A 17,702-nucleotide genomic window follows, 5' to 3' on the forward strand; every position below is an offset into this window, starting at 1 on the left:
GGGATAGGAGAGGGCGAGGGCGAGGGAGGAGAGGGAGAGGGAGAGGGAGAGGGAGAGGGAGAGGGAGAGGGAGAGGGAGAGGGAGAGGGAGAGGGAGAGGGAGAGGGAGAGGGAGAGGAGAGGGAGAGGAGAGGGGAGGGGAGGGGAGGGGAGGGGAGAGGAGGGGACAGGAGAGGAAGGGACAGAGTGTTTTAACCTGAGGAGATCACAGTCCTAGTATGTTATTAACGGGCTGATGGATGACTATGACAGGTACTCTGTATATGAATTGAACTCCGCAGAGCGCCTCTGCTGGTATCGTTCTTAGGCCACTGTATGTCTAATTTTTCTCTAAATCCTTTCACTGGCTTGAGCAGACAAGCCTGAGTCTGTATAAGTGGGCTGTCACTGGAAGTTGTCAAACAGTAAATTTCATTATTCCCTCCACTGAAGAAAATTATAGTTATAGTTATAGTCCACTAGTGTAAACACAAATTAATTTTAAGATTTGTCCTAACACCACTATAGCTTATACTTTGGATATCTTCTTTGTTATAGAATCCTCTTCTGTGATTTAATCAAAATATAAAATACTTCACTGTTTGGTCTAGGTTCCACCTTCTACCCTTGATGCCTTTAGAAGCACAGGTCAAAATTCCAAACCCAGAATACAAGGGTTTCCTCCCATTTAACTTTTTCATAAGCATTCACCATTTCTGTGGCTACAGTTTCAGAACACTATTCCTCATAACTGTTATCCTCCTTCACGCACAGCAATTAAAACACATATTCATTTCATATAGTGTGTCTCACAGCAAATCTGGATAAAGTTCTGCATAAAATTAGGGCAGACTTTACTTGCTGTTATACTATATACCATACACATTCACCAAAAACTAATAAGTTAGTAATAGGACGATATTACAGGAAGACCACTATCATGTAAATAACATAGTTCTACATAGGTCTATGTAACAGCTAAATTAACTTTTTTTTTTTTTTTTTAATCCCATTTCTACTTTCCCAGTGTTTTACTGAAATACATTAGTGTTGTATTTGCAAAAGTACAAAGGCAGAAATATCCCATTAAATCTTTTTCCATTTAAGCTTTCACAACTTAAACAGAACCAAACAGAGATCTGGATTTTTCATTGTTGTGTGAAAGCAAACAATGGTTTCTTGTTTCCAATACTAAGTAAACAGTCTGGTTATTTTGTTAAACATGTCAGCAAAAAGCAGAGGAGCAGATCACAGATTCATAGATTCACCAAACTGTTTGGATTGGAAACCAATTGGAAACTAGATTATCTAGTCCAACTGCCATAGCCAGGGATATCTTTCATTAGACCAGGTTGCACAAAGCCCTCTCCAACCTGATCTTTAACACCTCTGATGCTGGAGCATTCACATGTTTTCTGCACAATCTGAGAAATTGTGGATGAAGAGAGACAACGAAATTTTCCTGAAATTAAAAAAAGTAACATATCTTCCCTTAGCAGATGACATGCTGTTAAAAAAAATCATGCATATGGAGGTCCTTTTGTTGTTCTTCAAACAAGCCTCAAAAGAAGAAAACTTTGATTGAAAACTTGTTCAGTAATACCTATAGGCTAAGGCACTGAATTTGTAATCTCAAAGTAGAACTACATCTCCATGGATTTTTCACAAAGGCTCTCACCTCATGCAAACTGTTTTCAGAAGATCTAGTTACCATGTAATCTTTTGTTTTTTCTTTTTAATTTTTTTTTCCCTTTTCATATTTTTGTGATGAAAACTAGGAAAGATTTTGTTAAATGAGTGCATACCTACAAAAAGCTGGCTGTTGAGCTGCAAGCGAATATGCCCATCAGGTGGAGCACTGTGAGACCTTTGAGGAAGCTGGTCTATTTGTAAGGATGCCTCTTTGATATTTCGTTCAGCCTTCACATAATGCCACTGGTTGTCATTTAAGGAAGTGAGTGATTGCACTGTTATTTCACTAGGTCCATTTCCAACATCGAATGAAAAAATCACTTCAGACGGAGCTAGAAAGACGACAGTAATAAAGGACATTCAAATTATTTCATAGGTAATTGGGTGACAAAATCATTATGTGGCACAACAAGGTACTTCAAAGTCTAGTCTACTAGTTCATGGAATAAGACTGATTATTTTAGGAGAAAAGTTTACTTCATTGGGCTATCCCCCAAGTTCATTCTTTTCACTCACTGACAGGGGGAACAACAATTTGCCAACAGCATGACAATCAAACTGTTTAGAAAACCCTAGAAATCACAGTAGTCAAGAAACAAAGAAAAGTGTTGGTTTTGTTATGTTTCAGTTTGGATTGAAAACTTCTCCCACTTACATGCTAATTGATTACTATTGTTAACCATATTTAATTATTCACCACTATAACCCAATCGACATCTTCTATGGTCTATTCACACATCTCCACAAAGATCAGAGGAGAAATGTTGATGTAGTTTATAAGACTGTGCATACAATAAATTAAATCAGATCATTAGTTAAGCAACTTTCACATTACATGGTTTTATAGTTTGCTTAGAAAATCATAACTGAATCTTTGTAGGTCAAATTAATAAGATGAGGAATATGCCAGAAATTTAAGATCTGAAAATTATTAATGTTCTTTCTGAAACTTTTTCTTCTATTTATTTAAGGACGATCATGTGTGAAAATAAGTAATCCCTAAAGTAGGGATTAGTAGCATTTTGAATTATCGAGGATTTGATTAAAGGACTAGAGTTCTGAGAAGATTCCATGAATCCAAGAGAAAGGTTCCCATTCATGTCATTGAACTCTGAGGGAAAAGCAAAATGAACAGAAGTAGTCAAGGAAAATAAATAAACTCGAAACAACATTTTCAAAATGTGAATTTACTGATTAAAAAAATATATATATATTTATTTGCTTTTCAGTTTTTGAAGATATACTGGACTTTTTATCACATGCAGATCCACTTTGGCCAACCTTTAGCCTGAGTAATGCCACATGCTTCAATCCCTTATGCCCTGAATCTGATTGCTATAAAGTATTTTTCTATGACAGTTGAACCTGTGAGAGAAAAGTAAAATGATAAAAACACAAAGCATTTGCCTTTCGAAATAAAATAAGGTATTGTGTGCAATTTTTAAATAAAACATCCTCTGTAATAAATTACCTCTCTGCTTAAAATTCAACAGTGTTTTATGAAATAATAGTAAATAACTGATGTTTAAAACCAGTTCCTCAGTAAAATGAATTTTAGGCTAAATTTGTTTCATTTGAACAAAGTTGAGAGCTCAGCACACACAGTAAGAGAACAAAAGCAACAGAAACTCCATGTGATTGGGTAAGAGAATTTCTGCTGAATGTTACCTTCTGTAGGGAGGTCTTTGTAATCCTCTGGATACTGTTGGAGTGAAGCCTGAAAACACAAATTCTTTTTTGAACTCACTGAATGTGCCTATTAAACAGCATATCAGAATGAGAGATCTGATAATTAATGTTACTGTTTAGATTTTAAAGGCAAGAAAACACATACTAAAGATTTTGAAATAACCACTGAAATAACGAATTGTGTTAGTACCATTAAAAAACTGATATGATCTTGAAAAAAAGGAAACCAATCCTAGAAGTTCCAGAAATGAAGGTCTAGGTAACAAGGATGACTCTATAGTCACCCGTTGGAGTGCCTGGAGATTGACCAGAATATGTCAGAAAAAGTTAAAAAAACAATCACTAAGTGTTCTATCATATTTTAAATAATTCTGCTAAAATCAATGACACTGCAAATTTGGAAGAAATTTGGCAATTACAAACACAGTGGCCAATCCACCTGTAGGAGGTATGCCACAGGACACAGAGAGATGCTGAATGAGTTCTAAAATTCATCCTCTTGTAACAAAAGACAGAGGAAAAGGTACATCCAGGAGTTCTCTTCTGGTGCAAAAATAATTCATGGGCCCTATCCACCTTGGTATTACTAAAAAAAAATTCCAAACATTGCAGGGACTTTTGTGGCCCTAATGCATTCAAACATAGTCATAGCACAGCTATAGATTGGCAAAGTGGAGCGGAAGATGCAGCTGATGGCAATCATGGAAAACGGTCAGTGGCTGCAGTGGTTAAAATGACTAACAGAAAGCACAGTCATTGAGAACCATCCAGGGTATTGGGGCTGAGCATCACATGCAGAAGCAGAAAGTGACTATCAAGTAGTATGCTACAGAAAATGAATGCCAAACACTTTCCATATAGGAAGCAACTGAATTTCACTTATCCTGGACAATAAGATGTGAATTTAGGCAGAAAAAGGCCAACAGCAGTGGCATATGGACTCTTCAGAACTATTTCCAAAGCAACTACAGAAGACCATCCAAATCGACACACTATAGTGTTCCCAATCCTACCATAAATTTCGATTTAACTCTTTGCTTCTAAATAGGAAACAGTCCTTCAGTGAGCACTCAGATCATATAAAATAGTTACTCAGACTTTCAGCTAGAGGATGTAACCTGGAGTCATAGAAGTATTTAATAGAATGTACTTCTCAGAGCTGAATCAGCATTGTTGATTTCAATAACTGCTTCTGCAGAAGATTACAAGAACTCCGACAAAAATTCAAAGACGTAAGGATTTTATAATTTTGTGGAAAAAAATAAAAGATCAAGTATCTTCTTTAAGACAATTTACTTCTTTTGTGTTTTAAAATAAGTTAGGGTGCATACATCTATTTTTGCAATAGCTTTCTAGAATATAATACACAGATGCACTATAGTATTTACAGCCTCACAAAACAAAACAAACAGCACTAAATCTCACATTTCCTGTCAAGATTCTTGATCTGACACATGTGCTTTGGCATAGTTAGACTTAACGTTCTAAAAATCATTATTTCATTAAAAAAAGAATTAGATATAAAGTTTAAGAGCAATCAATAAAATGTTAAGAAAAATCATTGAGTTTGCTAGTATGGAATGCCAAATATTAATGACATAATGAGTTTTAAACCATTTTGAACACATCCTCATCTTAAACAGTGACACCTGACATTTTCATTATTGTTATTTATTACACAAATCAAACAAAGAAATTGATTTATGTGGAAATATTAACAGAATATGAAGTGTATGTTGGTGATTTACATTCATATCTATTATAAGGAATATATGATGATGAAATCTCAATGATTCTATAAAATATGAAATGCTCGAGGTGTTTTGTTTTTTTTTTTTTTTCAAAAGAGGTACTTGTGATGGCAATGTATTTTTTTTTTTTTTCTGACCAGTATTACCTCCAGTACAAACAAACAGTCTCCATTACAAACAATTCCACTTATGACACGTGATAAAGAGTAGGTCTCCCTATTGAATGAATTAGGAAGTTTCTGGAAGTGAAGAAATATCTCTACGGGCTACAAGATAATGCGATAAACTTTTTTTTTTTTAATGCTAAAAATACAGACTAATTCAGCCTTTCACTTTCTTTCATGCCTCACTAACCACAAGTCATACAAAAACCATAAGTATACAATAGCTTGGATGCTTGTGAATAAATGGGACAAGTGATATGAATTTGTCTGTAAAATATTATTCTGAAAAAAGAGTTATGGTGTTGTGCCAATTGTCTAAATAAATTTAGTTTGCAGAAGCATTCTTTTAAAGTTTCCATGATTTAACTGTTTATGTTGAAAATGGAAAATCATTTATCACCCAAGAATATCACCATTGCTTCAGAGACTATCCAGTGAAGTGCTGACACAGTATGCTTTCTGTATTGTGTGGCAGTGAGATTATAATATGCTTTCAGCTGTTCACAGAACTTTAACAGAAGGTAGTGCATATTCTTGATAAACATGGCAAAAACACTGTTGAAAACAGCGTATCTTTCAAATACAGCACTACTGTTTGAGATAACACAAACAAAATTGATTAAGCATTACTCAGTATTTTATAATTAAACTCCCTACAGTAGAACACAGTAGGTGTTTTCCTGCTTGTTTCAACAACCTAAGACATTAGAGTTGGCCAAAAAACTAAGTAGGCCAAATTTTTTACTTCTTAAGCAGAAAAAATTCTATATTAATATTTTGTAATATGTCATATATATATATATTTACTTTTACTCTTCTCTGGAAGATGATTGAGTGTGATAACACAATGGATTTGCAAAAAAAAAAAAAATTAGGAACTGCCTAATCTCAAGCAAAAAGAGATCTAAAAAGCTCTCAGAGGTACCTGTCAAGTATAAGACTTTTCAGTTGATGTGACATTTGAAATGGACCCAAAAGTTTTTTGAAACAATAACTCATCATTTTAAATATTTTCCCTTTTAATAAAGAACAACTTAACACTAAAACATTCAGTCAATTAAGATAAGGCTTTCATTCTACATTAATCATCTTACTGAACTTAGTGAGATATTTAATTTTCTCTCGTGCAACAAAAATGTATTCATGTGAAAAAGTCTAAAGACTTGGGTATGTACACAGAAAATTAAAAACAAACAAACAAGCAAAACCGACAAACCAGAAAAATAATTATGAGAATGTGTGACTAAGCTAGGATATTGTGCCACAAAAGCTCTGAGTCACACATTGTGATTAAGTGAATCTTTCAACAGTCACATGTTATACCTGGCCTTAAAATTTGGAAGGAGAGAATTTGGTAATAGGGATGCAGTGATCAAGGAAAGGAGGAACAGTCTGAACAGTTAGAGGCTGGTTGCTGTGTACTTATATTAAGAGCTCTCTAGGGCAGGAATTATCTTTGAATGGATATATGTGTTGTCTCAGTGCTAGGATTTTTGAGGAAATGATAAAGGTCCAACAGCAGTCGTAACAGTAATAAAAACAGGGAATAGTTTTAAAATATTCTCCCTTTAAGTTAATTGTAAATTAATCCAACTGAAAGTTAATAATAATAATAATAACAACAATAATAGTAATAACAACAACCACCATCATTCATGTTACTTACAGTATAACTCTATCCTTATGAAGTCTTGAATTCCAAGGTTTTCTAAAAACACTCCTGAGGAAGCAGTAGTTTTAAAGAAAAATGAGACATCTGCACTGAGTTCTCCATGGAAGGTGGGGAAATGCAGGTAGGATGTCTCTGTGTTGAAAGATGCTGAATTCCAAAATGTTCCTGGTTGTCAAAATGAAAGATTAAGTGATAGATACAATGTGACCTAATATTGACAGTGTAAATTCTATAAACCATTATTAGAAGGAAGTGCCCAGGTCTAGATGGGATTGCAAAGTTCAGAGAGTCTAACTTCCACAGAAGTTTCCTGTTTAGTCCACAAAATGAAAAGTGGGGGTTCTTGGAGGCACAGAAAAGTGATTAATCAAGAGTAATTAAGGTCCTCGGTACAAATAAACAAAACCCAATTAATGGGAAATAAATGCCTTTCCTCTCAGCTAGACAGTCTATTTAGGGCCTGATGTATCCTTTTATGAAGTAAACAAACATAGCAGCTTTGAATTAAGCACTATACCTACATTAGCTGGTACAAACTATAACTGTAAGTGTTGGCTTGTATATTTCTCACATAACAGTCTTGCTATTGTTGTAGTCCAGTGAATTTTTTACCAGATGTAGGATACAGCTCCTAGTAGTTACTGTGGAAGGAATTAAAAAAAAAAATAAAAAAATCATCTTTTATGAAGGTATCTTCTCCTGTCATTGATTGCAGTTTAGAAATGTATATGCATTCTTACTTGCATGATAAACCTAATGTAAGTCATTGTTATGAAAAAAAAGTTTACAAGATCAAATATAAATATTTTACTGGTTGGTATTTTCTTTAAGCTAGAATTTAATAATGATTAGCTATTTTTTGTTCTTTATTATTAAAATCCTCATGTAAAATCTCTCATAATAAACTCTTCTAATAAGAACATAATCTGCATTTATGGTGTTAAACTAGAAGTACATTGTTATCATTACTGAATACTTAGAGATGTATCTATATTTCTTTACTAAGCTATATTGCTTTCTAAATCAAATGAGGCATTCAGTACCTTCTTACCTAATTGAACAAGGCTGTTGCACATTCTACTGACAATGCTGTGATCTGGGTCTAAATGCTACACAGAACTTTGTTTTTTGCTCCAAGCATTCTCTGTTTTTAAGGGTGGGGAAGGGGAGGGAAGGGAGGAGGAAGGGAGGAAGAGGGGAAGAGGGGAAGGAAGGGAGGAAGATAGGAAGGAAGGGAGGAAGAGGGGAAGGAAGGGAGGAAGAGGGGAAGGAAGGGAGGAAGAGGGGAAGGAAGCGGGGAAGGAAGGGAGGAAGAGGGGAAGGAAGGGAGGAAGATAGGAAGGGAGGGAGGGAGGGAGGGAGGGAGGGAGGGAGGAAGGAAGGAAGGAAGGAAGGAAGGAAGGAAGGAAGGAAGGAAGGAAGGAAGGAAGGAAGGAAGGAATTTCTCTTTTATCTGAAAAACTGAACTCTATAATAGAGTGTACACAGACACATGGTCCACAGCCTAATGAAGTAAAGTCAAAGTCTATTCACTCATTCCTCCTTACTTTTTAGCAGAGTTTTAATCATGGTTCGGATCTCACACCTAGAAAAGCAGCATAGCAGAAAATTCCTATGTATTCTGGCAATTGCTTGCCTCAACATTCAGCACTTGGGAGTACTGCCAGCCATCACAAGTTAGAGCAGCCATCAGGACAACTTTAATGTGGTAGGGCAGAGCTGTGAACAGATGGCCTAGGTTTGGAGAGGAAAGCATAGTTTTGCACCTTGCTCTCCTCTGCTGACTGTTGGGTTCCAAGGATTTATCACCCTGTGCAAACTGCTGTCAGCCAAAGGCAGCGGCCTTACATTTTGGGATCAATTTTAAGCCCATGCTGCTTAGCTGTTTCAGGTCATGATTCCCACAGTGCAAACTTAACCACAGTTATGATTCAAGTATATAACAGCAGTTTAGAAAACAATGGGCTGGCTGTTACCAGTAATTCAAACACAATAGGAAGTTTAATACTAGTAATTTATACAAAATCGGTAAAACACTGTGAGCAATTAGAAGACAATAGCAGTAGTAACAGTCCAGTAGAGCAATGATACAATTAGCTTCAATGAAACATTTGAATGAACTTCGTAAATCAGAATGGAGTCTTTGGGAGAGGGTAGGGACAGGAAGTTTTATTCTTCCTCTCTTCATTTCCTGTCTTATCTAGCTGATCTTTTTCTCAGCTCTGGAAATTGTGTGATTTATGAATGTTAAGCTACTGTACCAATAAAGCAGGTTAAATATAGATCTAGCTAAAGTATACTATGAAGTATCTTATGCTGTCATAAATCAGGGTGGGAAAATAATTTCTTCATTTCACAGTATCTGGCTCACAATCTCCTACTTAGTTTCTGGAACTGTCAAACATTATGTGCTTAGAAAATCAATAATATTTAGCATTTTATCTGAGTAGTAACACTGCTGACTTCCTATAGTTAAAACAAACAAATAAACAAACAAATAAACAAAACATCCTGTTTGCTATAAATAAAAGAGTGGCATATATATATTGCAAAAATTACTTCAGTTTCTGGCATATATCAACTACTCTCACCAACTTGTAAAGTGAAATAGGGAAAAATGAGTACAAGACAAATAAATGAGCTATTTTAATGTTTCAAAGATAGCAAAAGTGACTCTCGAATGTGCAACAGCAAATCGTAACTCTTCAAGTTTTTAATCAAAACTGAAATTTGTTTGTTATTAATATAAATTCTTCTTGACATCTCTAAGTGTTGCATCATTCATTCTAAAAGTGGAAACTCTAGCAGGGGCAGTGGGCGCTGAGGCAGAGAAAATAAAGATTCCTACGTTGTTGAACAATAATTTTTGTATTTTTTTCTAGTTTTCACTCTCTCTCAAAAAAACCCCCAGTTCTCTAATTGACATGTCATAAAATACTACTCATCTGTTACAGACTGACATAGCTAAGGTACACTGTTAGCCTGTAGGTTCTAGTTATGTTCTCAAAGCAGATATAGTCTTTATGAAGATGACATGTAATGCATCTTTCATGTTTCCCATATTGTCCCTTAGAGGGATTTTGTGAAAGACTCAAAAGATAAAAAGAGAGCTTCCAGAACAGAAAGGTCGTGTGTGTGAGAGCCAGCCTCTGGTCTCTGGTACCTGGGCATGATCTTGGAATTTAACTGGAACGTCACTATGATCAGATTATAAGCACATAGCAGTAGTTGTGGAGAAGGTTAATACTGTAGAAAGCATGCTCATTGTAAATTGCAGATTCTATTAGCATGTCTGATCTGTACCACTGGGTTATCTGATCTTAGCTAAACTACCAGTAGGCAAGCAGGATTTTGCTTTTTGTCTTGGGTCTGCTTCTTCTTATCTTGCGTCTTAAACTGATCTTTAAATTGTATGATCATCTATTATTTGTACCCTAATTGTTTTGTTTGTTTATTCTGTTTGGGTTGGGGTTTTGGATTTTGGTTTTGGTACTTTTGTTTTGTTTTGGTGCGTGTGTATTGGAGGGTGGGTGGGTGGTGGGGTGGTGGTGCTTCACTTTATCACTGTGCAAAACCAATCAGGAAAATTATCACTACCTATTACATGTTCTAGTCATATTTTCCCTTTTCCATATTTGCCCCATATTTCTGTCAGTTTTGCTACATGCAAAAATTTCCCTTCATGCAGCACAGCAGAGAGGAGACCAAAATTACTGAGAAGTGTAAAAATTGCTTCTTCTAAAGCTGTCCTCCTAATGTTATGAAGTCTGACCAGCTGGCAACTGTTTACCTCTGAGAATTTGTGGAGTTCAGGTGCCCCATCTGTATCACTTCTTCCAGCTCTGCTACACTGCAGCTTATTATAAATTTCATAGATTAAAATACCAGAAGGGAAAACTGTGACCATCTAGTGCAACCTCTGACATGCCACAGGCTGTATAAATTCCCTGGACAATTTTTTGTTTGAAAAAGAGCATTTATTCTAGGAAAAATATTCAATAAATTCAATTTAAAATTGTCCATTTATGGAAAATTCACAGACATTTTATCGTTAATATATATAATTATGTATATGCATACACTCAGCTCATTGACCTAGCTTCAAATCCTGACCACTGGATCTTTTTCTGGTTTTCTCTCCTGTCTACGAGAACCTTATTTGAAAGTTCTACATGAAACTGCGTTTAATGTGAGCTTATCACATGAGATTTTACCTGAGTTAAACAAAGAGGTTAAGCTTAAGAGGCTTTCACTAAAAAATGCATCTCTTAACTTCTTCAATGCAATTCTTCAACCTTACATCATTTTAATATAGTTTAAAACTTTGTGATCACGCACAAAGCAGTAAAGTGGATCAAAATAATGTTTGTTAAACTGATGTTTGGACAAAAATAAATTGATATTGTTAAGCTAGACAGGAGGAAGAAGTGAACACTCAATTTACAGATACTTTTGTTGTTAATAGTCAAAGACATGACCTGATTTCTCAGCCTACTGCAGGTAGGAGAAACAGGTTTTTTTGGCTTAGGTATTACTGATGATCTCACAAGAGAGTTTAGACTTCATCAGTTCTGTCTAGTGTGAAATTTAATGAGCAGAACTCAGAAACTATTACAACTCATGGCTTTTTAAATTTTCTTGAAAATTGAACTTTAAAGAAAATATTCATTATAGAAAAATCTGCTGATACGTAAAGATTATTGCTAAAAAATCCAGTAATATAATTTAATATAAATTTACATAATCTATTATATATGATATATCCTATATTATATATTTTTATACTTATAAATACATAGAATAACACTGATAATAGCATAATATATGATATACGACATAAAATACATGATACAGGATATGTAACATATTATATAATACTTCATATTTATGTATTTTTGTGTATATTGTAATATAATTAATATTTTACTGAACACCTTGCACTTTTTTCTATGTCAAAATTCTGTGATTTTACATTAATTTTTCATTCAGAAATTCTGTATTGTTTTCTCAAATTTCAGTTTCTCCCTGCCTAAAAGCATACAATCTTTAACTATCTTTGTATGTAAATGCTGAGAAATATTGCATTATTACTGCTATTATTAAACTAACAAAATTAATACTCCTTTTGAAGTTTTTGCTATATTATTACCATTAACAGTTATATTATGAAAAGTCTTTTCACTGAGATTATTTCAGTCCCAAATTGCTTCTTTCTGAAGTGAAAATCTATAATGTAGTCTGATATTACAGAAATATTTCTCTGGCATTCAGACTAACCTCTTGTGCTTGTCCTCATGATATTTTAGAGCTGTCTATTGCAGCTTGTCTAGAAATACTGTGATCATTTAACATCACTGTGAAATTTTGCAGAAATTCAATCAGTCAGACAAAGCAAACATCAAATAAAAGAACGGAGGTCAATGGGTGTCAGAACTGTCTGTAAGTTTTAATGATTCACCTGGGGAAGCTAGTTAGCTTCCATGTTTCAAGTTTTGTGATAATTGGGGTCAGGTTATGTAATTAATAGTAGCTGAGAACTTAGTGAGTAGTGAAATTGAAATTCTTCCTACTTATAAGTACTACAGGACCTCTAAATACTTCTGTTTCATTGTTGTCATTGTCTTTGGTTTCATTGTCCATGGACACACTGGATGCCTGCCGTATCATAGGTTGTATAAGCATTTCATATCAATTGAGAGAGATGGTTATCCCCCTCTACTCAAACTTGTAAGACAACATCTACATATTGCTTCTAATTTTAGTCCCTCCAGTACACTAAATAAATAGGCGTGAGTATGATGGGAGGCCACCCAGATGTTTGGGTCTGAAGCACTTTTCCTGCTCTTCAGGCTTGATCTAGGTAAAAAGAAATTCTCAATGAGGACAGCCAAGCAGCAGAGCAGGCTGCCTAGAGAAGCAGTGCAGGCTCCATCGTTGGAGTCTTTAAGCCCCAATTTGACAAAGTCCTGAGAAAAACTGGTCTGAGCTCAATGTTGATCCTGCTGTAAAGTGAAGACCTTTTTAGGTCCTTTTCACTTCGAATTATATCATAATCCTATATCATAACCCCATGATTTAACAGTTCTTTGATAGGTAGAATAAATGATCAGCTCACAATCAGACATAAGACAAGTGAAAAGGAAGCACCCAACAGTTTTTCCATGTCTTATAAATTTTCATAAGAAAATTAGGATGCACTGCTGCACCACACATCTGTTAACAAATCTTCCATGCATAATTATACTGACAAGTCACAGGAATGAAAGAAGAGATGACATAAAAATAAATTCATGCTAATTTATAGGGTTTTTTATCTATGCAGTCTCCTGAGTAAACTTAAAAGCATAGATCAGTACTTCTTCGAAAAACAAAAGCAACATCATATGATGAAGAATAAGATGATGAAGAGGAAAATCACATAAAAAATAAAAATAGTAATATATAACTATTTTAAACAATAGTGAAGTTCATGAAAACTCATGGGGTAGCATCTGACGTAAAGAAATCAAGCTTATTAAATATTTGAATCCCTTACACAACGGTACACAAAAACCTACCCATTCAGCTCTTCAGTATAGATTAAATATTTAGGATGATCTATAACATTGCTTCTCCTGTCTTTTGATTACAAAATTCTATGAGAGCAGTCATAGAATTTTGTGCAATAGCTTACTGTTGAACATAAACCAGATCTGTTTTCTTTGCTAATGAAGATGGAAATTAATGAAATCAGAAATGTCATCAGAAATCTTCAATAAGGTATCAGTCTTGCACTCTAGTTGTCTCATTACTTTTAAATGATTTCTTCACACATGATAGTTTTCTGCTTACTACATACATATTCAATATGTACAAGCTTTATATTTTGAATTACTCTATAATTTTCCAAATTTTAAATACTTCTGTGAAGTTGAAATTTTGCTCATAGATATTGCATATACTGCATGAATCTTCCATAATATAGATTTTCAAGTTGCACACTCAGAGCAGTTAATACGCATAACATTTGGTGATGAAGACATGCATATGGTATGTTTCTCCTGAGATATGGTAACCACAGAATCACAGAATGTTAGGGATTGGAAGGGACCTCAAAAGATTATCTAGTCCAATCCCCCTGCCAGAGCAGGAACACCCAGATGAGACTACATAAGAATGTGTCCAGGCAGGTTTTGAATGTCTGCAGAGTAGGAGACTCCACAATCCCCCTTGGCAGACTGTTCCAGTGTTCTGTTACCCTTACTGAGAAGAAGTTTCTTCCCAAATTTAAGTGGAATCTCTTGTGTTCCAGTTTGAATCCATTGCCCCTTGTCCTACCATTGGTTGTCACTGAGAAGAGCCTGGCTCCATCCTTGTGACACTCACCCTTTACATATTTATAAACATTAATGAGGTCACCCCTCAGTCTCCTCTTCTCCAAGCTAAAGAGACCCAGCTCCCTCAGCCTTTCCTCATAAGGGAGGTGCTCCACTCCCTTCATCATCTCCGTGGCTCTGTGCTGGACACTCTCAAGCAGTTCCCTGTCCTTGTTGAACTGAGGGGCCCAGAACTGGACACAATATTCCAGATGCAGCCTCACCAAGGCAGACTATAGAGGGAGGAGAACTTCTCTTGACCTACTAAACAGACCCCTTCTAATACACCCATTCTAATGCCATTGGCCTTCTTGGCTACAAGGGCACAGTGCTGGCTCATGGTTATCCTGCTGTCCACCAGGACCCACAGGTCCCTTTCCTCTACGCTGCTCTCTAATATGAATAACCCCAATTTATACTGGAACCTGGGGTTGTTCTTACCCAGATTCAATACTCTACACTTGGGATTGTTATATTTCATTACATTTTTCCCCGCCCAGTTACACAGCTTGTCCAGGTCTCGCTGGATGGCAGCACAGCCCTCTGTCATGTCAGCCACTCCTCCCAGCTTGGTGTCATCAGCAAACTTGCTGATAGTACACTCTATTCCCTCATCCAAATCAGTGATGAATATATTGAATAATACTGGCCCCAGTACTGACCCTTGAGGCCTTCCAGTAGATACTAGATACTAGTTACAGGCTTCCAACTAGACTCTGTCCCATTGACCACGACTCTCTGGCTTCTTTCCTTCAGCCAGTTCGCAGTCCACCTCACTACCCGATCGTACAAACGGCACTCCCTCAGTTGAGCTGTAAGGATGCTGTGGGAGGCTGTGTCAAATGCTTTCCTGAAGTCAAGGTAGACCATATCCACTGCTCTGCCACCATCTATCCACCTCGTTATGTCCTCATAAAAGGCTATGAGGTTGGTCAAACACGACTTCCCCTTGGTGAAGCCATGTTGTCTGCCCCTAATGACCCTCTTATCTTTGATATGCCTTAAGATGGCACCAAGAATAAGTTGTTCCATCACCTTCCCAGGGATGGAGGTGAGGCTAACCGGTCTACAGTTACCCAGGTCCTTCTTCTTGCCCTTTTTGAAGACTGGAGAGACATTTGTTTTCCTCCAGTCCTTAGGCACCTCTCCCATTTCCCAAGACTTGGCAAAGATGATGAAGAGTGGTCTAACAATGACCTCAGCCAGCTCCCTCAGCACCTGTGGGTGCATCCCATCTGGACCCATGGATTTATGGATGTCCAGATTGCCTAATTGGCCCCTGACCCAGTCCTCAGCAACTGAGGCAAATTCTTCCATTGTCCTGCCTTCCTCTGGGGCCTCAGCCATATGGGGCTCCTCAGGATAGCTTCTGGCAGAGCAAACAGAGACAAAGAAGGCATTCAGTAACTGTGCCTGCTCTGTATCTTCTGTCACGAGGTCACCCACCTCATTCATCAGCAGGCTTACATTGCCTCTGGTGTTAGTTTTATCTGCCATGTATTTAAAAAAGTTTTTTCTGTTGTCCTTGTTCCCTCTCACCAGGTTTAATTCTAAGGAGGCCTTAGCTTTCCTAGTTGCCTCTCTACACCCTCTGAGAACAGCCTTATATTCTTTTCAAGTGACCAGACCCTCCTTCCATGATCTATAAACTGTCCTCTTCCACTTGAGCTTACCCAGCAGCTCCCTGTTTAACCACATAGGTCTTCTGGCTCCCTTCCTTGACTTCCTATGTGCCGGGATGCTCTGATCTTGAGCCTGGTAGAAACAGTACCTGAACTGTAACCTACTATCTTGAGTCCCTTTACCTTCAGCAGCCTTGCCCATGGGATTTCTCCCAGCAATTGTTTGAAATACCAGGTATGAATTCACCTTCACGTAACTCTTTATTACATGAAGTTAATTCAAATTGCACAAAAATACTGAATTTTGTACTCAAAATATCTGTTTGAAAACTATATTTCTGTACAGTGCATCATCAAAAGTATATCTTTACCATTATACCCTGGTTTGCACTGGACCATAACATTTTGTCTTTTTCCTTTCTAATTACTCAATGAACTGGATGAAATGTTTACAAAACTGTAACTTAGGCTGTTTAGAAAAAAAAAAAAGAAAACAAAAAACCTAAAATTCAGTGCAATCAAAACCCATTGTTGCTTAGCAAAACTCTGCAGTTATTACTTACTGTCACCACGGCAAAGCAAAGGCCCCAGTTTGTAAGCTGCTTCAGAATTTGGTCTGTCAGTATCTGTGATCACAATTTCAGTTACTGGTAAATGCTCCTTGTAGGAGAGGAATCCAGTATCATTAGTCCTGAAAAGGTAAAATGAAAGCCACAGCTCTCTTAAATGTTTCTGATAAACATTTCATTACCATTGATTCACTGCTGGATAAAAGGAAAGAATTAAATTCTGAAAAAAAAAAAGTGCTTTATAACTCTATGGGTAATATAAGCAACTGTGAATACAAACATATGCTTTGGTATTGATATCGTGATAATTTGACAGATGTGAAGCAATTTCATCAGAAGCAGGCAGTTTTATGGTTGTGCTTGTCTAAATAAACAAGTGAAAATTCTTTTTTTACATAAATGGCTGCCTAAGCTAAAACCTTTGCCATTCTATATTGCTGATAAAATAGCATATCTATTCTGGTCTGTCTCTTCATTATTCGATATTAAAAGGCTTATTATAACTTTCAAATAAGTCTAGCTTTCTTTTTCCTTTTTCACCTTGACAAAAGTTAAAACAATCAAATAGAAAAATATGAAGTCATGCTGAGTGTACAAGAAAAGCAGTATATGCCACAAATATGTAAACTGCAGAAAAGGAAATATGCAACCTTGAACTCAAATAATGCACCCAATACTTGTAAAATCAGATCAAATTCCTTGTTTAAAATCTCCATTAACTTAGTGTCAGAAATGAAGTTCTAAATTTCATAAACACCAGTTTTGGCCCTAAAATTGCTTCCTCTGAAGCCATGGAAAAAAATCATTCACTCAGAACCATTCTGGAAAATTTACTCTATCCATTCAATTCATTTGTACTTGAATCTTCTCTTAACCGGGCAAAGCAAATAGCTCAGAGACAACAGTGCAAACTCAGAGAGGGGAGCTAATACAGAATTTACACTGTTTAGACTTTAAAGGCAAGACACACAGCCAGCAAGCAAGCCATATTTCTCTGAGAACATGGTTGGGCTTAGTGGCCCCCTCTCTCAGTACACCATGGGTTGGAACTAAGACAATAGGACGATATTCCATCCTTGTCCTGAGTGAAATGAGTGATTTTTTTTCTCTCCTCCCCATTCTCTTTACTAGCACAACCATCTTTCTTTTGCGTACAATTTCTGTTTACCTGTCTTGGAGCACAGTGTACACATGTACATTTGTTTCAGG

At 36.3% G+C, this 17,702-nt stretch overlaps 1 protein-coding gene across 2 annotated transcripts in view; it reads right to left on the reverse strand.

Annotated features, from left to right (window-relative positions):
* CNTNAP4 (contactin associated protein family member 4) overlaps positions 1–17,702 on the reverse strand; it is a gene marked incomplete at both ends in the record, with an annotated part of 241,836 nt that overhangs the window by 19,124 nt on the left and 205,010 nt on the right. For both annotated transcript variants that reach the window (XM_080362064.1, XM_080362065.1), the window contains 3 exons: positions 1,785–2,003; positions 6,942–7,112; positions 16,488–16,615. In XM_080362064.1, coding sequence (XP_080218190.1) covers positions 1,785–2,003; positions 6,942–7,112; positions 16,488–16,615 — 518 coding nt within the window. The remainder of the gene's footprint in view (positions 1–1,784; positions 2,004–6,941; positions 7,113–16,487; positions 16,616–17,702) is intronic.

This window comes from Nesoenas mayeri (assembly GCF_963082525.1).
Source record: "Nesoenas mayeri genome assembly, chromosome: Z".
Classification (NCBI taxonomy): Eukaryota; Metazoa; Chordata; class Aves; order Columbiformes; family Columbidae; genus Nesoenas; species Nesoenas mayeri.